Below are 25,611 nucleotides of genomic sequence, written 5' to 3'. Positions count from 1 at the left end.
TCATTAAAGTATTTAGACAGCTGCGAAGGATACACTTATTCCCTAAGCGAGAGGAAACTGTGACTAAGTTGATGTCAGCACAAGAGTGTAAGCTGGTAGGGATAAGCTGATTTCATTTTTTTAGAAGACTGTGGTTAGAAAATTTAAAAGTCAAAAAATTAAGTGACATTCTCTATGAGGACACGGGGATGGGGAAGGGTAAACTGGGACGAAGTGAGAGAGTGGCATGGACCTATCTACACTACCAAATGTGAAATAGATAGCTAGTGCGAAGCAGCCACATAGCACAGGGAGATCATCTCAGTGCTTTGTGTCCACCTAGAGGGGTGGGATAGGGAGAGTGGGAGGGAGACGCAAAAGGGAGGGGATATGGGGATATATGTACATGTACAGCTGATTCACTGTGTTATGCAGCAGAAACTAACACACCATTGTAAAGCAATTATACTCCAATAAAGATGTTTAAAAAATTAAGTGACAAAATGATAGATTAGGAGCTACTGATGACTTCTCCAAAAATTCAGCATGTGGACAATTACCTGAACCTCCCTTTTAATGCTTCGGATGCGAACGTCTCTGCCCTCTACAAAGAGGCTGGCAGTGGACATGTTGCCTCCAGCCACCACTGTGTACTTCCCAGCATCAGACATCCGGGTGGATGGGATCAGAAGGCGGTGGACGTATTTCTCCTTCTGTATCTTTATTCTATGGAAGAAAGGGAAATTGAGGTTTAACGTATGATGACTCAAAAGAAACTGGGAATCACTGGGATGTGGCCAACGGACACACACAACGGACCTGTCCACAAGCTGTAGCTCTTGGCCATCTTTCATCCACTGCACAGTGATGTCAGGTTCAGAAACTTCACATTCAAACATAGCTCGCTTCTTCTCGAGAACCTTAATGTCCTTAATGTGTTTCCTAAATTCTATATGACGAGCTGGAGAACAGCGTGTAAAAAAATTAATCTTTCTAACAGCTTTGCTAAGATATAATTCACATACTATACAATTCACCCAGTGAAAGTATACAATTCAGTGGCTTTCGGTATATTCAGAGTTGTGCAACCATCACCATAATTAATTTCAAAGCATTCTCATTACCCCCAAAAAAGACCATGTACCCCTTAGCCATCACCCTCCAGACCCCTCCCTTTGTCCTCCCCTCAGACTTAGCACCAATCTATGTCACTATAGATTTCTGCACTCTGAACTTTTCCTATAACTGGAATCATACACCATATGGTCCTTTGCGACTGGCTTCTTTCACTTGATATAAAGTTTTTTAAGGTTCATCCATGTTGTAGCATGTATCAGTACCTCCTTTTTATTGCTGAATAATATTTCATTGTGTGGCTATACCTCATTTTATTTATCCATTCAGTAGCTGATGCTCTAACATTTTATGTAATGTGTTTGCCATTTATTTTTATGGATATGACATTTATGAAACCATACCTTCCACATAAAGAGTGGCTGTCGAGGTAGCTTTTCCAGCCACAAAGGTGTACTCAGCAGCATCCCCAAAGTGAACATTCCTGATGTTCAGGGAGTGGGTGAGCTTTTTGGTTCTCATCTGGCACCTGTCAGTCGATTTGATTTCCACACCATTCTTTAACCATTTGTAAGAGATGCCTTCATAGTTCACTGTGACCTCAAAGGTAATGGTGTCTTTTTCTTCAGCATTGATGTCCTTCAGCATGGATGTAATCATGATTGCTGCAAAGGGGGAAGGAAATACACCCAAGGAGATTTTGTGTCACTACGACGTGGGTTATGACAGGCACAGAATGAAAACTTGGAATGTTCTTAGTACGTCTGTTTAGGTATCACAGTTCAGAGAGATGAGCCATGATACCTTCCAGGTACCCCTCTACAGGACAATGTCAAGTGACAGGGGAAGAGAAAAAGTAAGAGATAGACAATGGAGCATCTTCATAGGTAGCCTTTCAATGCTACCCTAATCAAAAATTTTATCCAGATGCCTAACTCGGTGTGGACACAGTAGATGTTTCAATCAAGGTAACTGGTCAGGAAGAAAAAGTGTAGGCTATGGAATAACAATGAGCCTACTGGATATTCTGTGTGTGTGTGTGTGTGTGTGTGTGTGTGTGTGTGTGTGTGTGTGTGTGTGTGTGTGTGTGTGTGTGTGTATATTTGTATATATATTTTACTTACGTGTCACTTTCAGGGTGGCGCTGACTTGGTCATTGCCACAGACAAATGTGTATTCTGCTGAGTCCTCTGTGCTGGTGTTCATGATGATCAGCTGGTGGAGTTTTCCCTGCACCACGATCTTGAACTTTTCACTCATTTCAATCTCCACCCCATTCTTTAGCCACATGGAAGGCACATTGAAGTGGGAGACCTCACACTCAAAGGAGGCAGTTTTGGTCTCAGGTACCTCAATGTTTTTCATGGTTTTTGTAATATGTAATGCTTGGGAAAATCAGAGAGCACTTCGGTTAATATATTTTATTTAAAAAAAAAAGATGGAGCAAACAAACGAATGAATACATGGAGATCACCCAGAAACGCCACAGGGGCTGCCTCATACTTACTCTCCACGAATAGTTTCGCTTTGCATTCCAATTGCCCCACCACAGCTGTATATTCCCCAGCGTCCAAGGGGGAAATATGCTGCAGCATCAGTTTGTGGACCTTCCTTTCTGAGACCAGCCTGTGTTTGTCACTCGGCTTAATCTCCACATTCTTGTGGAACCATTTCACTGGCACTGTGTCGTGGGAAACGCTAACTTCAAAGGCAACGGTGGCATTTTCCAAGGCAGTCACATCCTTTGGCTTCTTAATGATTTTGACAGCTAATGAGGAAAGTTGAAGCCATTTAGTGATATGGTTAACTTCATGGTAACCACGAGTTGGCTACTTGTAAAGTGTTTCTAAGTCAACTTACTCTCAACGTGCAGTCTGGCACTGGCTCCCAGCCTTCCAAGCTTGAAGCCATAAACAGATTCATCCACAACGGCACAGTTTTTAATTCTCAGAGAGTAAATTGTTCCTTTGACTGAGATAGTGTACTTGTCATTGGATTCCAGCACAACCCCGTTTCTGATCCACTGGACACCTTTTACATTAGGGTGTGTGAGCTCCATAGTGAAAACAGCATCTTGCGTCTCTGTCACCGTGAGGTTCTTCAGAGTCTTCTTAATTTTGACAGCTGAAGACAAATTTATGATTTGTTTAGAAAATAAAGATGATACCATTCAGGTAAGAGAAGTCCCAAATAAGATTGTTACCGGGTCATCTTGCAAAAGAATGGTTATCAAAGAATTTGCAGTTATGCAGCATCTCTAGAGTTTTTAAAAGACACTTTGAGATTATTCAGGAAAACCTGGGTCCAGTTTGAAATGTACCTCGTATAATGTCTTTTCTATACTTGAATGAGATGTAGTTTGCATAGCTGTATATTAATAACTTAATCAATGGATTGGAGAAGAGTGAAAGAAGAATACAGACTGAGAGCATCTAATTTGCTGCTCCACAGAGCTGGAACCTAAGACGTGGTTTCTTCACATTAACTCATAAGCAATTTTGCACCTTGTGGTACACGGCTCAGAAAGAAAGTTCGAGAGTTTATAATGATTTTATGAAATGAGGATTTATGGGATCCACAATGATTATACCATTTGACTTTTAGAATAACTGTCAAAAATATACTACGATTTTTTAGTGGATAAATCTGTTATTATATCACTGACCTTCAACTTTAAGTCTGGCAGATGTTTTGGAAGTGGCCACCTTGTAGGTGTACTCTCCAATGTCATCTAGTTTGGTGGCAGCAATGATAAGCCTCCTTTTGTGGCCATCAGATTTACTTCCGATGTTTTTACCCAGCGGTAGGTGTTTGTCATCCTTCAACCATTCTCCTTCGGAATCTGGGTTGGCAACTTCACATTCAAACACAGCTTCCTGGGATTCAGCTACAGTCTGATCTGTGAGTGGCTTGGAGATGGCGCCCCCTGTGGAACAAGAGAAGTACAGGTGTGAGTCTTTTAAAAATATTTATACAATAGAAAAACCTTTGCACAATTAATATAAAACATCAAATTTTAAAACATGATTCTGAACATCATGAAATGTCTAATAAAATTATTTTTACGCACTTTAAGAAGGTATCACAGAAACCCCTCGTTCTAAGTATGTATCACTGATAACCAGGGAAACTACTGGAATCAGAAAGGTTTTGCAAAGGAAAAGCAACTGTTAAGTTATACAGAACTCTGAGAACCTTAATGTGGAGCACAGCTCATGGACGGCCCGTAACTCAGTTCCTTCCTCAAAAGCATGCTGCTTAGTCTTCTACGGATGATTTCCTGAAAATACATCTAATATCTGACTGGAAAAAATTTTGCTGAACAAAATGTATAGTCATCAATGTTTCTAGAAGATTAGGGATTCCTATATACTAAAAATCACTGTTTTGACAAATGTCATCTCTTCTACAAAGTTTTCCCCCATTGGCTCCACTGCTATCATCGCTGGCAGAGATAATTACTCCTTCATCAAGTTAGTTGCTAATGTATCTGTCCCTCTCTATATTGTGAATTCCTCAAAAAAAATATCATGCCGTATTCATTTTTGTATCCTGAGTTCCTAGCAGCGCCTGGCCAATGGCAGGTGCTTTAAAAATGTTGGGTGAAATCCCATAGAGGCTCATAGTTTTTTCTTGTTTCCACACATTTAAAAACATGTAATTTATATTAAACATATCAAAGTGCAGAATCTAAAATTCTGTTTCAGAAGTTTTTTTCATGGCCAAATCTTTGAGGAAATCTTATAATGTAATAAAGTATAAACCATGAAACTTTCATACCAGAGAAGACACTATTCCCATTTGACTTGCTTATATACCACGGATTGCACAATTTAGTCTCCTCAAAACCTAAATTGTTATGTACCAAACCAATTAATGATGATGCCTAGTTTTTTCTTGACAGTTGGCTTAGACTTTTGATTCTTCATTTTTAAGCTGGTGGCTTCTGCTGAGAATGGTCTACTTCATTTCACAAGAGACACACAGACACATATATTGAGGTATATTTTTAAAATATTCATTATAAAGTATGAAGGGAACAAAGAAAACAAAAGTGAAAGAAACAAGAGCAATAAAAAAAAGAAATACATCTTTACAGTAGGAGAGTTTAAATAAAACTCAGTCCAAACGTTAACTCATCGATCTATCATGTGCAACGTATTGGACTATACAAAGATGAGAAAGAAGCAATTCCACATTTGGGGAGCATCTACTCAGGTGTGGGAAGAAGAAACGGGGAATAAAACAAGTATATGAGTCAGGGTCATGAAAGAAACACACATAAAGTGATCCTGAGGTTGGAGGATTAAGATCTACAAATGGGAAGGTCAAGGAAGGCTTCACAGAGGAGATGGCATTTGAGCTACGACTTCCTGGAAGAACATTTGGAATTTAGGCTGATGGGAATAGTGTCAAGGGTATTATTGGTTTTGAGAACAGCATAAGCAGAGGCAAGGAAGTGGGAAACTGGTGGGAATTTGGGAGGAAATGGGCAATGATCTCTTAAGTTAAAACAACTGCCCTACTTAGGTTTAAGGTTTAACCTAAGTTCTTTAACCTAAGAACTTAGGTTAAATGATAAATGTACTGACCTGCCACGATAAGTTTTCCAGATGTCATATTTTCTCCAGCATAAAATATATATTCTCCTTCATCGTCTTTCATCATATTTAGAACCGTCAACTTATATATTTTTCCATGAGATTCAATTTTATATTTAGAACTGGGATGGATTTCCTTGTCCTTAAAATTCCACAAGACATCAATTCCTGAGTGGGACAGTTCAACTTCCAAGACCACATTTTGGGTCTCTGTACAGGTAAGGTCGTGAAGACCTCTGATAATTTTAATTTCTGGGGGGAAAAATAAAATAATCACTTGGTTACTAGTATACTGGGAAAATAGAATGCTTAAAACAATACTAAGTGACATGGAACAATTCTTACTTTCTACAGAAAGATCACAGCTGGTTTCAACTCTGCCAACCATCAGCTTGTAAGGACCTTCATCTGAAGCATAGGTCCGGTTGATCACAAGCCGCTGCTTAGTGCCTTTGACAATGGCATGCACGCGATCATCAGGCTTGATCTGTTCATCATTTAAGTACCATTTAACAGAAGTCACATCAGGGACTGAGACCTTACATTCGAGCACAGCCTTGGTGCCCTCAAGCACGTTAATGTCTTTTAGAGGTGTTATCACGTCAACACCTGCAAAACCACACACACACAAAATAATTGTGAATACAAATTTTGTTGGAAACGTGTGCTCACTTGACAGCATACAACAAGACATGTAAGTCGCACTCACTGTAGACAGAGACGCGCCCACTGGTTGACAGTCCAAGGGCAGGAATGGTGAAGGAGTAATGTCCAGCATCCTCCTTAGTCATGTCTTCAATAAGCAGCATGTGTGACTGCTTGTCTATCACAATGTGAACCCTGTCGCCCGGCTGCACTTCTTCGCCATCCTTCATCCAGACACCTTCCACCTTCTCTAAGGAGACTTTAACTTCAAGCTGAACAATGTCACCCTCGCAGACTTTTTGATCACTGAGTCCTTGTAGGATAGCAACGGGGCGGGCTGTGAAATATGGGGAGAAAGAAGAATGTTATGATTATTTATTATCAATAAGCCATAGCGATACTCACTGCAAGCTGACAGGAAGGGGAAGGCTTACGTTTCATCTTTAGTTTACAGGTTGTCTTTTTCCCATCGACAACAAAGCTGTATTCTCCCTGGTCCTCTTTGGTCACATCCTTGACTGTGAGGTTCTGACGTCCACGGCGAGATGTAATTGTGTACTTGCCATTGGATTTAAGCTCCACATCATTATGATACCATTTGCCTTCTATATTTTCCGGGGTTATAATGCACTCTAACTCTCCTGAAAATGATTCTGAAACTTCTATGTCCTGAAGTTCTTTCACAAACTCAATGACTGCACCTGAGGCATAAGAGAAGGAGAAGTTAATTTCCCTGGAGAGTTATGCATCTAGACTTAGGATAGAGAAAATTCCTTGTAAATCTCTTATTCCCCCCGCCCCATACTATCAGGAATATTCTTAATATCTAACTGCTGGACTGAGAAATAAATTGTCAATTAAAAGGAGTTACTTAATTTAAAAATTATTTTTAAAGCACAGAATTATATTTCAATAAAAAATTTAAAAGCAAGATATCAGAATGACCTTGCTTTTCAAAATCCAAATTTTCAGGAATTCCCTGGTGGTCCAGTGGTTAGGACTCAGCGCTTTCACTGCCAAGGGTACGGGTTCGATTTCTGGTCGGGGAACTAAGATCCCACATACAGCACAGTGAGGCCAAAAAAATAAAAAATTAAAAATCCAAATTGTCAATATTCTTAATTACCAGTATAAATTCATGAGTCTTGCTATGGAACTTATATTTAATTCCCAAGTAATTCGTTTTATGAAGTGAAAATTGCATAGCTAACTTTATCACATACTAAGGGGGACTTTAAAACTTAGGAATGAAATCATTATTTACTACCTTCGACAATAAGCTTAGCCGTTGTTTTTACGTTTTCATCTTCGGCAAGTACACAGCTATAGTCTTCAGCATCAGATGTGTCAACTGTCAGGACGGAGAGGAAGTGAACTTTCCTGTCAGAGAGCATCCTATATTTATCTCCCGTGTGAACCTCCACGCCATCCTTATACCATTTCACTTTGACAAATGGCTCTGAGGTTTCACATTCAAATGTTGCCATGGTGTCTTTTTCCTTAGCAACAACATCTTGTAATTCCTGTGTGAAAGTGATCAATTGCTTGGCTATAAGAAAAAGGAAAAAAAAAAAAGCACATTAAATTAAATTCACAATTTGGATAATGGGAAAAGAAAATAAAAAGAAAGACACTACTGGATATTCATGGATAAAAAGAAACAGACCCATCAAATGAAAGAAATTCAAATTACCCTGGACGAGTAAGAATGCGTGACTTGAGGTTTCCCCAGCTATATTGATGGCTTTTACCATGATGCTGGCAGAGTCCTCAGCCGTCACATCTCTTATGACCAGCTCACAGACATTGTCTTCAGGCCAGTACCAGTAGATTCGGTCAGAGCGCTCAATCTTTACACCGTTTTTGTACCACTCACATTCAGGATCTGGTTTCCCCACCACTCTGACCCGGAAGTGTACATCCGATCCGTGGCCCACTGTTTGGCTTTGGATTCTTTCAAAGATTTTAGGAGCCTCCATACTAGGACTTAGTTCAATTTTATCAGGTTTAAAAGTTGGAATAGTGATTTTGCCTTCTTCGGCAAGGGCTTTCTTCTCCTCTTCAGTTAACTCTTTGGTCCAGTGGAGAAGTTCATCTTTTGTCTTCCTTAGAAGTTCTTCATAGGATTCATCCTTCTTACGAGACTTGAGCTCCACAGCAGTAATGGCTTCGTAATAGCCTTCCTCAGTCCTGCGCTTGAACTTACTACGCAGCTCTTCTGACTCTTCAGGCACTTTTTCATGGGTAATTCTTTCAGCCCTTTTCAACCTCACAATTTCCTTAGTTTCAGTGGTGTCAGCAGGTCTGTCCACCTTTTGTACTTCGAACTGAAGTTTTCCAGGTTCATGTACGTGAAACTCAGGCTTTGGCTCAGGGGCTCGCCTAAGGACAGACCTAAAATCTTCCCTCTGTTGGATCTCAAGCTTCACTTTATGCTCTATCACACCTTCAGGGTTTTCTACAGTGACCTTGACTTCACCCGTATCATATGATTTGCAGTCCACGATGTCCAGATAATGAATGCCATCGTAGCGAACTCTGAACCTTTTGCTTTTGCGGATGAGCTGCCCATTGAGGTACCAGTTGACTTTGGGCTGAGGGTAGCCTGTCACTCGGCAACGGAATCTGGCGGTCTCCCCTTCAAGTACTCTCGCTGGCTCTGGGAACAAGACGATGTCTGGCTTTTGCTTCTCCTTTTGATCGGTTGTCACACTTGTAAGGGCACCTTCATGAGCCATCCGTTCTAATTCTTCAATTCTCTGTAAGCCTTTCCTCCCCTCAGGCAATTGAGATTCTTCCACGAGACTCTTCTCATCTTTGACAATAAGGGTAGCAGATGTGTGATCTGTTCCGTATTTGTTAGTAGCTCTGCAAGTAATGATACCACTGTCTCTGGAATACGCAACTCCATAATCAAGGCTGCAATACCCAAATTCATTGATCATACGGAGCCTGTTGGCAGCTTCCAGTGGCTTTCCATCATGGAGCCATTCCACCACCATCGTTGGGTCACCAATTGGTGTTAGCCTGCATTCAAAGTGGGCAGGCCCAAAGCGCTTGAGTCTTAAGGAAGTGAGTTTTTTCTTGAAAAATGGTTTCTGTTGTTTCTCTTTGTCATAGAGGTCACCCTCTTCCCATTGCTCTTGACCATATCGCAAATGGAGGGGCTCCAGTTCTGGGGCTGCAATCTCCTTTGCTCTATATGTCCCTCGTGGGATGATTAATTTTCTCTCTGGCTCAGGCTCTGCAAACTCAACTTCAACATTTACTTTGCACCTTGTAGTGTCTCGGCCAGCCTTATTAATGGCAGTGGCAGTGTACCAGGCAGAGTCTTGGCTGACAGTGGAGTCAATTTTAAGGGCAGCTTCTCCCTTGGCTCCTTCGATTCTATTAAAAGTGGGAAAATTAATCATCAGTACAGAAGTAGTTGTGGCTTCCTTGGTTACTGGATTTGTGTAATGAGCTTAGTTTCATTATTTTTCAAGCAAACTTACCTGATTTTTGGATATTTATGAGGTACAATGATCTCACTGTTTTTCAACCATATGATGTCAGGGTTGGGGTTACCCGTAGCTCTGACTTTCATTTCAAGTCGGGAACCTTCCTTTATGTTGAGATTTTTCAGTTTTTCCACAAACACTGGTTTTACCTGATGTTCCACAGCTGAAAGAGAAAGGTCATGATTCTGAGTAGGGCTGAACTACCTGTTTATAACCCAGGTGATAAGGTAATTTCTTTTTTAATCTTCAGAGCAAATACCTTCCACGGTTAAAATCACTGAAATTGATGATTTTCCTGCCCTGTTTTGGGCAACCACAGTCCATTCTCCAGAATCACTGGGTGTTGCAGGGACAATAATTAGTGACTGGGTACCATCTTCTTTAATGACTACTTTATGGGTATAGTCATTGACAATTTGCTGACCTGTAAAAAAATAGAGTAAAAAAGAAAACATGTTAAAATAGTTATTTTTAAATTGTTAGGCACACATATAAGCTTATTTTTGTGTTTAATGATTTATGAGCAAAAACTTATACTTACCGTCATGAAACCAGAAGGTCTCTGGCATAGGTCGACCCACGACCTTTAGGTCAAATCTGGCAGTCTGTCCTTCTAAGCATTTGAAAGAAGTAGGTTTCAACACAAAGACTGGCTTATACAGTCTCTCAAGCTGTGACTCATCTGTTTCCTCCAGCCTACGTCCGGGGGACATCCGTGCAGGGGACATCCGTAGAGGGGACATCCGTGCAGGGGACATGCGTATCGGAGATCTGCTCACTGAACGTGGAGAGATGGACCTGACAAAGAAAGGCAAAGCAGAATATTTTCATAAGGCATAGAGAAAACTCAGCAAGACAAAGCTCTTTCTTAATGTTATTTTAGAATCTACTTTGTGTACATATTAAAAGGTACCTCAAACTTGCTGGGATCCAAAACGGAATACATTATTATTGCCCCCGAAGCTATGCTGTTCATTTAGAATGGTCCTTAATGCTGTCTCTCCCTCACCACTGGGTTTAGTTAGTTATCGAACCTTTTTGGTTCAACTACCAAAATATTTCAATAAATGCTGGTTGCTTAAACAACCACGTGAATACATTTATGGAAAAAGAAAAATATTCTTCTTTATCCCAGAAGAGGAAAAACATAGAAATTATATTTGAAAAAATCCCAAACTCCATCTATATACTGCAGCCAGATTGGTTTGGACTGGATTTCAAGTGCTGACACCACCACACAGGCTGGGTGAACTAAGGCAATTTTCACAGGGTCAGGGAAGCTGAGTGTTCCCACTTCCAAAATAGCAATGATAATCCCTCCAAGGCAAGGTTGTTGTATAAATTAGGGTAACATATGTAAAATCTGATGTCAAATAAACCTTTATAGCTTTCACTACGTTAGCTACAGCACTGGCAAAATAAATAATATGCTCCACAATGAAAATGCTTTTCTCAGCTTACGTGGGGGCAAGAAATAAAAACTGGGCAACTGCCGGTATTGCGAATGGCAAATTTCTGTGCTATCTCAGCCTTCAATTTTTTCTGCCACACAACAGCAATTTGCTACAGAGATATTTGGTGTTTTAAACAATTTCAATACTAGTCAACACAAATTATCACGAGTCTACCTGATTCTGCTCACTGGCTCTGGTGTGGGCATGTAAGTCGGAGCACTAAGTGGCGCAGCGGGTTCCACATACAATTTCCCTGAGCAAATTGCATTTCCTTTAATATTGCTGGCAAACGCGGTATAGATGCCTTCATCTTCCGGAAGAACAACAGGTATGCGCAGACTAGCTCTGCCATCTTGTAGAAAGTCCATATGGTATCTCTCTCCATGTCTGATGCGCTTGCCATCTTTGTACCATGCAATCTGCAAATAATATCATGCATATGTCAATATAATTTAGATAAAATGGTTATACTGTAACCTATTCATGTCTTTATTGTAGCATGGAGGTATGATCAATGTTTATATTTTACCTTGGGTGATGGATACCCAGACATCTTGCAATGAAAAGTAACACCCATCCCTTCAAGAATTCTGTAATTCTTGACTCTTAAATCAAATCCTGCTTCAACGGCTTCAGATTCAGAAATGTCAACTGCCATCTTTTCTTCTCCGTCTTCTTCAAGAAGTTCTTCTAATGTAGTCTTTATTATTCTGTATTCAATTTCTTTAATAAGTCTCTCTTCAAAGGAAGAAATATGGAATTCCTACGCAGTGAAAAAGATGACAGTTTATTAAAAAGATATATGCCGACTGATAGAAATTCCATAAGAGTATTCATTTCAGAGATAAGGTTTGATTAAAATTTTCAACTGGAAGAAAAATCTAGAAGGCTCTTGTTTTTGCTTGTTTTTCAGTGAGAATTAGATGGGTCATTGTTTTGTTTTTAAATCTGCATTTCAGTCATCTTTGTCAGTTCATGCTGTGGTGTCTTGGGTCAATGACATTCTAAGAGTATGGGTTATATATGCGATGTTCATCCTACCGATGAAAAAATGTTGGCAGTAATGAACTTGGTTGTGCTAGTATTTGTTTTTCCTGCTTATGTGTAATTCCTATTTCTAAAGTCATGTGTGCAACATGTTATGAAGATTAAGGAACCTCGTCAGCAGTGAAGCTGGACATGTTTATAGTAGTCTAACCCTCACCTATCACTTAAAAATGAAAATATCAAACAAAAAGAGGGGCATTGTGGGAGGAAAGTATACTGTATGAAGTGATTTACTTGGTCATTATTGTTATACTCACTTGGTCTTCCACAAAAGTTCTGACCATTACAGTATCTTTGGCCATTTTCTTCCTAATTAAGGCTTGCTCTTTTTCATACTCTTTTTCATATTCAGAGTATACATAGCCAGGTGCTATTTCTCCAACTTTAGGTTCTTGCACAAATGCAGGCATTTGTGTCTGGTAAAGCATTTCTTGCTGGGACTTCATCAGTGACTCATAATCAGCTAGGAGTTAAGAACATAAGTTAATTTTTAATGTTCTTATGAAAAAGCCTCCATGCCACTGTTCACTCAAGCAAGTCCTACACCACGGAAAGTTGATAACCAAAAGCCAGATCTGCCAACTTTTACTATCAAAGTGCTCAGTATAGACTAATTAGATTGAATTTCAAACCCAAACTTATGTTAAGAAGTCAAGGCAGCCACTACTATTGTAGAAAGAATTTTATATTAGTAGTCAGTCCTTTGGGATCAACCCTAGAGGTCTTCCTAATTTGCCATGTGGCTTTTGGCAATTCATTTATCTTCCTGGGTCTTGAGTGCTTTGCCAAATGGGGATAATATCCTAACCCTAAGGAGTTTTGTGCAGCTCAAATGAGACAGAACGTGGATGGTCCACTATAAATGTGAACATCTAGGCAAAGATAACGGAGACCCACAGATACATTTTGTTTAACCTAAATGTTATTACACTTTTTTTTTCAAATTACTTATAAATATTGAAAATTCTGATTTCTAGCTTTTCTTTAAAACATCAGAAGCTTCATGGCATGGACATATATATGCTACCAAATGTAAATGTAATGTAAATGTAAAGTAGATAGCTAGTGGGAAGCAGTCGCATAGCACAGGGAGATCAGCTCGGTGCTTTATGTCCACCTAGAGGGGTGGGGTAGGGAGGGTGGGAGGGAGACGCAAGAGGGAGGAATTATGGGGATGTATGTATATGTATAGCTGATTCACTTTGTTATACAGCAGAAACTAACACACCACTGTAAAGCAATTATACTCCAATAAAGATGTTTTAAAAAAAAATCGTAAGCTCTAGCAACACTGAGCCTGGTACTGCATGCCTGGCAACAATGTACTGGAGTTGGGGAGCTACTGCCCCCTTGAGGCAGGGCGTATACTCTCTCCAGTTTGCCCCTGTCTGCCCTGCGATCACTAATATCTGTCTGGATCTGAAAGGCAACTGGATTTAGAATCCCTGCATTTTCAAAGGCATTATATGCTTAGAAATAAATGTACTGAGAAGAAACTATTGTTAGAACCTTCGAAGTTTAGCACTGGTATGGCTTTGGAGGCTGTGTGATCTAAAACATTTCCTATACAGCTGAGGCCAAGAGATGGGTCAGATGGGGACACAGCCAGTATCAGAACCAGGATATAGCAACAGGCCTTTTGACAATCACACGGCACTGCTACTTCCCTGCATTTCCATTTTTATTGTGCACACGGAACCACTTAGAATTGCACTCACCTTCTTCAAGCAAGGAGGCAGATGCAGAAGTTTCTCCATGCTTATTACGAATAACAACAGTGTATTCTCCAGCATCATCGGCAAACGTCATCGAAATCACCAGTTTGCACTCGCCAGTTTGTTTGTTGTAACTCACTTTGTATCTTTACGGAAATGAACACACAAAAAATTCAGCCATAAGTAACCCTTATGTGGATCTGTATAAAATTCAATGATCCTAAACATGGGACTAAGCTCCACCATAGAATATCAGATTGCTGAAAATTGAGCAAAATGCATAAGCATGAGTAATGTGGGCCAAGCAAGTTAAAATTTTCATTTTAAATAACAGTAATATACTCTTTAAAATAGATAATAGACTATAATACTACTAGAATCAACTGTATGGAAATAAGGGGCTTCAGTGTTTATGTTAGCAAATGATGAGGCCATTTAAACACTTAGGTATTTCTCTTTGCTCATTATTTTGTCCATTGTTTTATGTGAAGATCAAATGAATAATCAAAACAATAAATTCCTTTAAACATTTCAATATGAAGCCTTTGGTACACTATATTTATTCTCAAGATACGATGGCTACATTTTTAGATTGTTTAAGTTGTGGGAAATTCAAACCTAATTTTATGTTCAATTGCAGCAAATTTATTAGCATAGATTTTCATGTATAACTAGCTTTCTTCTTCATTACATGACCCTTTTTCTTTTATCTTTTAGTGCCTTACTTACTAAGCATTTTTACTGAAAGTTGTTTTCCAATCCCTTCTAGAAGAATATGTCGTGTGTCTAAAAATCCACACCATTTTCTCCATTTCACTAGCACTATAAGTGAATCAAAATAGAACATAAAGAAATGCATCTTCCATCCACTTTTGTCACAGAGCTTTGTTTCTCAATAAGACTTCATATGAAAACATGAAGATACCTCAAAGCGCACTATGAAGCCTCCATAACAAAAGAGCCTACCTTTGAGGGATGGTGGGGTAGGTAAATTCTACTTCTCTCTTGGCTTCATATACATATCAGACAAATCACAGAGAACGCTATCATTCAGCCATAAAAATACCTGTATCCAGTGGTTAGAGGAACACCGGACTTCTTCCAGTAGACGTGGGGCTTTGGGTTGCCGTCAACCTGGCATTCAAATACAATGCTCCCGCCTTCTACCAGTTTCTGTACCACTGGTTTTGTAATAAAGAAAGGAGCGGCAGGTTCTCCAGGCCCTGCTGGTTCCTCTGTGATGCTAGTGTCTGTCATTGTCACATCCCTTGATTCCACAAAGCTGGAAAGAGAATTCCCTTCATATTAGCTTCTGGACTGCAATTTGCCAATATGAAAGGAATGAAAAAGCAAAACGGTACTACAGCAAAACTCATTAGCAAAAAGCGTGTTACCGTTTCTCTTCGGTGGTAATTTTCTCAGCCACAGCTGTTTCCTTTTCAAACTCTTCTGACACTACAAAAAGACAGAAGTTTCTCTTGTTAAGTCAGATACTTAGTTTGTTTCATTAGTGACCTCTGCTTAGCATCACAGTTAAGCTGACCCCATAATCAACCCCTCAATTCCAAAAGGGCGCTCCATTACGAGGTGTGCAGACACCGTATGGTGAAAAGAAGTGTCAGGCGACAGCGACGGCATGTGTGGAAGGTTGGTGGGGGTGTGGCCACTGACCTTGCACAGCTAGATAGCAGGATGTGCTGACAGTCCCAGCCTCGTTCACAGCACTGCAAGTAAATCGTCCACTGTCTTCTGCAAAGGCTTCACGAATCATAAGACGAGCAATTCCACTCTGGAAGCTTATCTGGAAATCAATGGAGCTTTCTATTTGGTAGTCTTCCCTGTACCATGTCACTTTTGGGGATGGGTATCCAGAGATGTGGCACTCGAAGGTGACAGATTCACCTTCAATAACAGTCACGTTCTTTAAGCCCTAAAGAGAGAAGAAAAAGGAAGTAATGATATATGTGCATATTCATGAATCATCTCTATGTGTTGTAACAAATGTGGGGGTGGTTTGACCTTGCACACTCTAATTGTCATAAAACGCTTTCTTAATATCAAGACTCTAGAAATATTAGTAGAGAAACTCCCTTGGAAATTAGAATATCCCCAATCTGAAATAAATGTAAGGCATTTCCAGGTTCATAGGGTAGAACTGTATTAATACCATATAATGGGGCAACTCTGTACCCTCTGTGTTTTGCACATATTCAAATCCTAACGAAGCTTGAAGGCTCAGCAGCAGACGCTGCCTCTTCAGCAAAGTTTTCCATGCTACCTTCACTTGGAAGTAATCTAGCTTTCCTCCAGACGCTCCCTCTGTTGAAGTGCTTATCACCTTCTACATTTCATTACGCTTATTTACGTACATCTTCTCTGATAGTAAGACAAAGATTTCAAAGAGGGCCAGATTGGTCTTGCGATAGTGCCTTACGCATAAGAGAAACTCATTAAATCTGTTGAATACATGACTGATGGCTGTCACACAGAATTCCCCCTCTCCTTGCCAAATAGTATGTGGTCTTAAAATTAGTACTTGTAAATGCACTCGTGCAATTTTCCAGTTTGAGAAACTGATCTTTGCATATATGAAAATTATTTGATCAGATATGCATATGATCCAACACAATCAACTTTACTCACCGAGACTAAAGTTGGTGGCGTAACAGGGATTTCAACAGGTGCAGGTATTCTTGCTGTTTCTGTCACCTACAATTTTTACAAAGGATGTTACAAAATGCTCAGGAAATTAGGGGAAGCCTCATAAGCTCTTAGCATATGCAAAATTATAAAAATAACTTGAGAAAAAGAGCTCCGACCCACACCATGCTCAATAAAATGAAGTGCAAGCACGGTGATGGAGAAAGGCAGGACACCTGGCTGACCACTTCTGTAGCACAGACTGGCCAAGCGCCTAGCCGTCCTCCACAGGAATGGATCAAGAGACAGCAGGCGCTCCGGTGACCAACCTTGGCTTCACGCTCGTGCAGTACTTCGAAGTGCTCTTCACGGGCTGCGCCACCAGTGATGCTCACCCCGACTTCCTTCTTCACCTCAATGTCAGCTTGACTCTTAAAAGTCTCTGGTGTGTCCACAAAGGGGAACTGGGGTGAAGGGGTGGGCTCTGCTCTCGCTCTAGCCTCAGCGGGCTTCACAGTAGGTGGCTTCACGGATTTGGTGACCTTCTGAGCGGAATGTGTGGCTGACAACTCTTTTTGTAACGTGGCAATAGCGCTACCAGCTATTGATGCCTGAATAGAAACGGAGTCAGAAAATAAAGTCACTTAACTGTCATCCCAGTCATTACTCGGAACTGCTTTGCCACTAGTATTCCTGGGGTGAGTCTGAGTCTCTTTCCTATATGGTCCCTTTTTTATTGTTCTCATTATCACTTTTATAGTTAATGAAATGTCAGAGATAAGCCAGTTATAAAGCTCCTTGTCATTCCTGCCAGTTTCTAAAATGTATCTGAAAACCTTCCTTACAGAGTTATACTTAGAGCTTCTTATTTTATGCTCTTATCATAAAGGGACTGAAGGTCTTCTAAAACTCGGTCATGAATTTTCACTTAACCATCCCAATGAAGCTGTATTTGAAAATACGACGGTGGGAAATTCAAAAATAATAAAAAATTTAAATACTTGGTTAATTCCTAAGAACTACTTTAAAATAGCACATTTAGGCTTCGGCCACAAATCTGTGTGAAAGGTGAAAATGGAGATGCTTAGAAAAATATCTTAAGAGCTTCCTTACTCTTTTTATTCTATTGCTGTCCATGGTTATTTGGTTTCCATAGTAATTTGAGACTATCCCAAATGTAGGTATTAAACATACCTTACAATCCTTTGAAGCGTACAAAGTTTAGATTCCATGCCTTGGGTGTGTAAAGTAAGAACAGTTGTGACTAACACTGAGGGTTATTAGGCCCTGTCAACTTGCTAAGGATTTTACATGTACTAACTTGCCCCTGATAACAGAGCTAATAAGGGGCAGCGGCCAGGGTACTTATCCAGGGCTGTGTGATTCCACAATCCAGCCCAACTACCACACAGTACCACCTCTCCATTTTGCTACAGTGAGTATACGCACACATGATTTCTCAACGTCTGTCTTTATTATTGGTATCAATTCTCATTTAAGTTACTCTGAAATGTCTCACAGAATGAGGAAAACTGAACTGTGTAACACATCATCTTTTACAAAATGTGAAAGGAAAGAAGCCTGTATGGATTTGTGTCTTCTCAGAGGTGTAATATAACCAACTGCTAGCCTAGGCTCACCCTGCTGGGCAAGTTTCAGACTTTAGGGGCTTCTGAGTCCACTGTGAAAGCAAACAGACATCATCAAAAAGAGGCCCACATTGGCTTTCGGCAAAGATACCCTACGTCACCCATTAGATACTTTCTTCCTTCGAGCCTAACATTTCTTTGTCAAGCTCATTAACTTCTTACCTCATATCCATGTTCTGGCTTAGGAACAGAAATTTTTGAAACGGTAAAGTGAGGGCTTGCTGTGCGGGGGCGTTTATCCACATGGACTAATCTTTCACTTGTTAGATCTGTAGTTTTCTTGATCTGCGTGGAAATGGAACTCAGTGATACCCGTGTTCACCAGGTGAGCACAGCAGTTAAGCTCGCTTTCCCGGGAGCAGCCAGTGGGTCCAGACTCACCTGTGATGATATGTGCATTCCCATTTGATCCGTAGTTGTGATATGAGTCTCAGAAGGAGCGTGGATCACTCCAGGCTTGACTGCTTTAGGGACAATGTGGGGTTCTGAGGCTGGACGTGGCGGATGCTCAGTTACCTTGGCGGCAGACACGTGTTCCTTGTGCTCGTACTCCAAAGTGGTCTTCTGAGCATACATTTCTTCAACGTGCCCGGGTTCTCTGGGCTCTCGAACTCGGGCCTGGTCTACTGCAGCAACCACTGTTGCTACAGCTTCCGCCTTTTCCCCAACGCCCACCTGCAGACAAGGTTTCCAGAATTAATACTCAGTAATGTCAGTCATGTCTAAAGGCACGATGGGCCGACGGCACCTACGTTACAAAGCTATGTTAATGTCTCCAGAAATATGACTTAGAAATGCATTTACGAATTTAATATTTCACTGATTATTATAATGCATGGACATCTAGTTAGATACACTCTGAATCCTTGCTTAAATAGATTAGACATTAAATCACATAAACACAACATAGGACAACACAATGTGTATGTAAAACAGAAAGGAAGTTTTGAGTTTGTCTAGTACTTTGTCCATGGCAGACAGTCAATTAGCACTTGTGAAATCAGAACTTCGGGGCTGGTTATCTTCATTGATTATTTTTATTGCCGATCATTTAGTCCGGCGTTGGTGCAACGACGGCAATGATAAAAATGCACTCAATACTGTCACACTCCCATCCAGAAAAATCAGTTGCTACAGAATTGTACAGTCACATGCAAATCTAAGATAACATGAAAACTTGTGAACACACAGGGAACATATTAATTTACTTATGATTCCCTAGGTATAAAATTTGTTTAATCTATTAGAAAGTATCTTTCTTAAAACACACGAATGAAGATACTGTGATGAAAATGTTATATTTGGATTCAAGAGAACAATCTTTCACAGCAAAGTTCAATTTACTATTGTAAGTTAAAGTGAAGAAGGAAAAAGAAATGTTGTTTTCTCATTTCCATGAATCTGATTATCATAAATGGGAACACATTTTGCAAAGGAGTTTCTCTTTTAAAGAAAGCAAGCCAGTTGATACAGCTTATACGTTATTATTCTCTGCAGTACTTGGAAACAGCATATCGCAAAAATCACATCACCGTGTCCATCAGTGCTCTTTAAAAGAATGCTGGAATATTTTATTAATGTTCAGTTTTCTTTTCTGCTGCTGTGAATAGAATCTAGATTGCATCTGAAGTGTTTTTCAAGTGTGCTACCTCTATAGCTGTTAAAATTATTCTCTGAACCATTTAAGATATAAATGAGGTGTTTCTGAGACGAAATTGGGCCTTTAGTGATTATAGGCTTCATCCAGTTCTCCATCAAGGAAGCCACAAACAATCTAATCTGCCTTGAAGAATTGCAGATACCATTTTCACTTTAGATTGCATCTTAGAAGAATGCAAAATATATGTGAGGATTAGGTGGGTTAAGTTCATTCTTCTGGTTGTTTCTTTTTTTAAACCATATAGGCCATTAGTTGACTTTAATTTTATAGATGTTTTAAAATGTTAACATCTTCAACTATACACACACACACACACACACACACACATAAATTACTCTGCTTATAGAATGATTACATTTACATTATATCTCATTTGAATCTTTCAACCAGTCTATGAAATAGTTTTGAGTTTTCACTTTACTTATTTTAATAATGAGAAAACTTAAGCTCAAAGAAATTGTCCTTTGCTAACTGACATATATGAATGTTATTCTTAATTTAAAACTTATGCAAAAAAGAATCTTAACTATAGTAAGATATTTTAAGTTGGGGAAGCATCTATATGTTTTTCCTTAGTTAACATATGTCAACTCTATATACATATGCTGGTGGACCCATATACTCATTGATGGACAGCCACAAATGAGTAATCTATGCTGATAGCTGCTCTTATTTCTTAGTGGACTGACTCTAATATCCCTCATATTTTTGGAACCTAGATAATCAGGAAGAAGAATTGGACTAGAATTGGAGACCCTAACTCATACAAGTTTAAAGCTGAGAATTAATTTAGAAGACACAAAGAAAAGTATTACTTAATCTGACTTTCCACAACTAGAAGTGCTGACTGTTGCACTGGAAGAACTGGACTGAATCTAATGGTCTCTAATGTTATTTAATCTGACTTTCCACAACTAGAAGTGCTGACTGTTGCACTGGAAGGACTGGACTGAATCTAATGGTCTCTAATGTTCTGTTGATCAGTTAAGCAATTAAATGGAGCAGCAGGAGCACAGAGACTCATTGTGGATGAAAAGTCAGGAGAGCTGATGATGAAATGGGATGAAACAAGGCTTGTCACGTCCACAGCATCAGTTTTCACCTCCTCATGAAAAAGATGTATTTGTTCTTGCTTAATGGCAAATCCTTCTCTAGTTCTTGGCAGTGTTCACAGATTTTGCAGTGGTAACTATTTCTTTGAGTCTAGACATTTCCTGAGCTTCCACTCTTAGCTAATTATTTTTAAGCTAATTTTTAACAACAAAAATAAGACAAATTTATGCGATTCAGAACAAAAATGTAAATATAATCACTCATGAAGTATATTATATACTGGAATTTCTGTCGTCAATGAGACTTCTAGAAGGCTGATATGCCATTCAATATTAGACTTACGTAAATGTTAAAAAAGCTGATCTTAAATCGTGTCTTAGAAAAAAACCCCCAAAGATGTAGAGATAGAAAATACAGACAGGACTCAGTTATGACGCTAAAGAAATTGAAAAACTAGTTGCTAATTCCCAATTACTATATTCGCAATAAAGAATAAAATTAGGTAAATAGTTCACCCGGGGTATAGAGTCCTGGGAAGAAGGTAAATTCATGGAAATTTCATAGCCACAAATAGATGCTACAAATAACATTTTTATGGTTGATGTGTATTTACTCTGGTTGGATAATTTCTTCTCTAGATTTTAATATTGCATCTTGTTCAGCTTTAGTGGGAGCTACTACAGCAGGCACCATAATTTTCTCAGCTTCTTTTCTCATCTGATATTTACAGGGAGAAAAAAAGGTAGAGTTTCACATGATGAAAATTATGGTTTTTTTCCTGAAATAAGTCCATACTCTACACTGTAATATACTGGATTTATTTATTTATACTTAATACTGTACTTCAAAATGTACATCTTTTTGACAGTAAGGGTCATTATTTACTTGAACACTTTTTTTTTAAATGTCCATGGAGTATCTTAAAATTAGCCTGCATGCAATCTCAATCATCTTCTGGAGAATCCCTAGCTGTTAATAATAAAAAAATGGAAAATAATAGTGAAGAGATAAGTGAGGAAAGGAGTATGTAGTAATATTAACAATAATAAATAATTCAGTTTTTTAGTTTCCAATTGTACATCTAAAAATAAATCAGGTTAATAGTGTCTCATAAGAAATTTTGAGATTTGGAATGCATTATAATAGGGGATTTCACATGAGATTTAGTGTTAATGTATTATAATAGGGGATTTCACACTTGGAATAGCAATAGTCACCTTTCCATGAGTAACTTGGATTTGTTCTTGTCTAGCAGCCATTTCTTCTCTAGTTCTCAGTATTGTTTCTTGTTCTTTGGCTTTAGCAGTTGCAACTGCTATTGTAGACAAGGCAGTTTTCTCAGCTTCCTTTCTCATCTGATTATTATAGTAAAATCCAGGTTTAAATTGTACAGGGCTTCAGATGCATATGGTATGACACTTCCCCCCACCCCCACCCCCTTAGTGGGGATGCAAGACAAGGTTATTCAGGGTTAACTACACAAAAGAAGTTAACTTGCACTGGGCAGTGTTTGTACACACTGACTGGGAACCACAAACCTTAGAAACGTTAACTACAAAAAAAAATCTCCAGATGATTCCTTATATTGCTTTTTAGAAGTCAGGCTAAAAATGCCAATCTTCGTGCAAAGGATAATGGTGAATAAAATGAATTACAAATGTTACAGACGAATGAAAATCAAATGTGCAGATAAAAGTAATGGTAAGAAGTCATACATTCACCATGTGGTTTTTAGTTGGGGATTCAAAAAGGAAAATACAGATCAATAATTCATATCACACTGTAGTTAATGGTTTACTGGAAATTAGTTTAAAGATGAAACTTTTCCCATCTCGAATATCTGTATTCACCTTTTCCTGAGTTATTTGAACTTGCTCTTTTTTGGTAGTGATGCCTTCTCTAGTTCTTGTTACTAAATCTTGTTCTTTGACTTTGGGCATGGCAACTATGACTTTAGGTACCACTGTTTTCCTAGTTTCTTTCATTATCTGGTCATACGATAAAAAAAAGATGAGAAAATGGTCATTAAATTTCATATAGCCTCTAATAAAAGAAATTAAGTCAAAGCTGAGACAGGAAGAATATTTCTTCCTATGCAAGGATGTTTTATCATCTGAGTTGCTTTGGTCATCCATACTGTTTCATTGGTAACAATATCAAAATAAGTTCAGTCTAAAAGAAAAAAATGTGTTGAGCAATAAAAGGATGCATTTCTCTTTCTCACCTTATTCTTCTCATAATTTTTTATGACTCTATGACAATAGAGTCATAAAAATACCTAATTTTGCATTTTATCAATTGACTTTGACACTGGAGTATTCAATAGAAACATGTTAAATATTAAGGTGAATTATAATATCATACTAGTAAGAATCCAAAGGGAAGTCCAAAAAGTTAGGAATGAAAAGTGGCAGTGAAAGCTAGATAGACAGCAAAAGGTTCCTGAGAGATTCTGAAGTTTTCTGTATGAGTCATAAGAAGAGAAGGAGGTGAAAAGGTGATGATTAAGACCCAGGATGAAAATGTAGGTGGCTTGCAAATGGAATGAAACAAGAGTGAATTTCACACCAGCAGGAAGTTTTCACCGTTTCATGAGTTACATGCATTTGATCTTGTTGTGTGACACTTTCTTCTTGAGCTCCCAGAATTGTTTCTAAGACTGTGGGCTTGGCAGCGGCAACTACCACCACGGATGCAGCTGCTGTCTCAGCTTTCTGTATTGTCTGATTTTCAGAGTAAAATGAAGGTGTTTCAAAAGGCACAGGAGAAATGGCAAGATATCCTTTCGACATTCGAGAGAATACAGAATGTTCGGTGTTATCACAGTTCCATTTTGAGGGCCTATGCTTGTGTTTAAAACCCAGGAGTGGGCTTCTTTTCTGCCCACCTGCCCCTGAGTAAATTGTCCTAGAAACTGAAAAGGTCTCATCTTTAAGATATGTTGACACATTAGGGAACTTAATGAGCACCCGCTAGCAAATGGCTAGACAACTACAGTTAGACTGAACTCGCCAGTCACCAGCATTGCAATGGCAACAGGGACTTCTATGCCCTTCATTATGCCAACTTGGGTTCCTTTCAAAGTCTCTCACTCACTGTAAGGAGAGGGAATTTCATCCAAAGACCTCTGGCCAGCCTTTTAAGTATATAGTGTTCTAAGCTGGATCTTTTTAAAAAAGTAGCTCTGGGATCAACAAAGAGCTTGAGATTAAGAGAGGCTGGCCACGTTGGAACACCCTCAATGTCACTGAAATCTACTTGAACATGAAAGAATTCAAAAGTTGCCTCTTGCTAGACCCAGTAAGGCTTGATTTCACACATGGGAGAGAAGTAGATTTTGGTGATACTGGGGTTTTTCCAACTTGGCTCTATAGCACAAAAGCAGCAAACACTTCTGGGTCACTGTTCATCAACCAGGAATTAGGGCACTTTCTTGAAGAAGTACTGGTCTTCTCTGATGTCCAGCAATTCCTCACTTTCCCTTGATATTTAGTTGGAGTGTTCGTGGCTGGTGTGTGTGTGTGTGTGTGTGTGTGTGTGTGTGTGTGTGTGTGTGTGTGTGTGTGTGTGTGTGTGTGTGTGTGTGTGTGTGTAGGGGCATACGCATGCATGTGTCTTCCAACTATGTCAAGTTTGTGTGTTACAATTTAAGTGACCAAGGGCTCAGGCTATGCATGAAAAAACTGATTGTACCAGTGGATAACTGGGCTGGAGTGATATCTATCTTCCACTTAATTATGCTCTAGAAACGTCATTGATGTGCCCCAAACTATTCTAGCGGATAGACAATTTCCTTGAAACTGATCAGTTGAGTGGAAAATTGTGTAATGAGAGCAGAATTTCCATCATGAAAGAGTTTAAGTACTAGATATAGAGAAACAACAGAAAGATAATATACACAAAAGACTCCTCCACTTAGAGGTTTTGGTTAGAGGGTACATGTAGCTGGCTGGAATGTGATATTTGTCAACAAATTACAAGGTATTTACAAAATTTGACTTACCGTTTCTTGTGTTATTTGTTTTTGTTCTTGTTTTGTAGTAATTTCTCCGGTTATTCTAGTTTCTCGTTCTTTGGCTTTAGCTGCGGAAATTACTACTTTTGGTACAAATGCCTTTTCAGTTTCTTTTCTTATCTGAAATCAATGATAAAAACAAAATCTTATTGTCTCCCGATCTCTAATGGAAGTGACATAATGTTTACTAAATATAAAAAAATAGGAAGTAAAAGAAGAAAAGTCCTTTTTCTAGAGATATCACTAAATAAATGATCTCATTTTCATTAATATGACCATACTCATGCTCTTTATTTGCCTAAACCATAAGTTATGTTGCTTAGAGAAAAAAAATTGGATTCAACACTGCTTTGAATTGGAGAGTGTAGTCTTCTTTAAAAGGACTTCCAATACAGTGGTTGAGGGTCCGCCTGCCGATGCAGGGGACACGGGTTCGTGCCCCAGTCCAGGAAGATCCCACATGCCGCGGAGCAGCTGGGCCCGTGAGCCATGGCTGCTGAGCCTGCGCGTCCGGAGCCTGTGCTCCGCAACGGGAGAGGCCACAACAGTGAGAGGCCCACGTACTGCAAAAAGAAAAGG

At 39.3% G+C, this 25,611-nt stretch overlaps 1 protein-coding gene across 42 annotated transcripts in view; it reads right to left on the bottom strand.

Moving 5' to 3' along the window:
* Nucleotides 1-25,611, bottom strand: part of TTN (titin) — a 282,014-nt gene that overhangs the window by 241,772 nt on the left and 14,631 nt on the right. For all 42 annotated transcript variants that reach the window (XM_067741398.1, XM_067741403.1, XM_067741365.1 and 39 more), the window contains exons 10-39: nucleotides 25,021-25,152; nucleotides 22,868-23,005; nucleotides 22,235-22,372; nucleotides 18,686-18,979; nucleotides 18,467-18,589; nucleotides 16,985-17,266; nucleotides 16,659-16,724; nucleotides 15,687-15,945; nucleotides 15,410-15,470; nucleotides 15,082-15,297; nucleotides 14,019-14,161; nucleotides 12,558-12,763; nucleotides 11,783-12,016; nucleotides 11,428-11,672; nucleotides 10,341-10,597; nucleotides 10,059-10,223; nucleotides 9,794-9,962; nucleotides 7,993-9,686; nucleotides 7,567-7,848; nucleotides 6,734-7,000; nucleotides 6,364-6,636; nucleotides 6,000-6,263; nucleotides 5,646-5,906; nucleotides 3,719-3,979; nucleotides 2,914-3,177; nucleotides 2,561-2,821; nucleotides 2,178-2,438; nucleotides 1,458-1,718; nucleotides 799-940; nucleotides 540-705 (exon numbers count right to left, since the gene is read on the bottom strand). In XM_067741398.1, the coding sequence (XP_067597499.1) occupies nucleotides 540-705; nucleotides 799-940; nucleotides 1,458-1,718; nucleotides 2,178-2,438; nucleotides 2,561-2,821; nucleotides 2,914-3,177; nucleotides 3,719-3,979; nucleotides 5,646-5,906; nucleotides 6,000-6,263; nucleotides 6,364-6,636; nucleotides 6,734-7,000; nucleotides 7,567-7,848; nucleotides 7,993-9,686; nucleotides 9,794-9,962; nucleotides 10,059-10,223; nucleotides 10,341-10,597; nucleotides 11,428-11,672; nucleotides 11,783-12,016; nucleotides 12,558-12,763; nucleotides 14,019-14,161; nucleotides 15,082-15,297; nucleotides 15,410-15,470; nucleotides 15,687-15,945; nucleotides 16,659-16,724; nucleotides 16,985-17,266; nucleotides 18,467-18,589; nucleotides 18,686-18,979; nucleotides 22,235-22,372; nucleotides 22,868-23,005; nucleotides 25,021-25,152 (7,785 nt within the window). The remainder of the gene's footprint in view (nucleotides 1-539; nucleotides 706-798; nucleotides 941-1,457; nucleotides 1,719-2,177; nucleotides 2,439-2,560; nucleotides 2,822-2,913; nucleotides 3,178-3,718; nucleotides 3,980-5,645; nucleotides 5,907-5,999; nucleotides 6,264-6,363; nucleotides 6,637-6,733; nucleotides 7,001-7,566; nucleotides 7,849-7,992; nucleotides 9,687-9,793; nucleotides 9,963-10,058; nucleotides 10,224-10,340; nucleotides 10,598-11,427; nucleotides 11,673-11,782; nucleotides 12,017-12,557; nucleotides 12,764-14,018; nucleotides 14,162-15,081; nucleotides 15,298-15,409; nucleotides 15,471-15,686; nucleotides 15,946-16,658; nucleotides 16,725-16,984; nucleotides 17,267-18,466; nucleotides 18,590-18,685; nucleotides 18,980-22,234; nucleotides 22,373-22,867; nucleotides 23,006-25,020; nucleotides 25,153-25,611) is intronic.

Source organism: Pseudorca crassidens, chromosome 6, assembly GCF_039906515.1.
Source record: "Pseudorca crassidens isolate mPseCra1 chromosome 6, mPseCra1.hap1, whole genome shotgun sequence".
Classification (NCBI taxonomy): Eukaryota; Metazoa; Chordata; class Mammalia; order Artiodactyla; family Delphinidae; genus Pseudorca; species Pseudorca crassidens.
The sequence above is the reverse complement of the archived record's forward strand: the minus strand, read 5'-3'. Positions and strand labels throughout refer to the sequence as shown.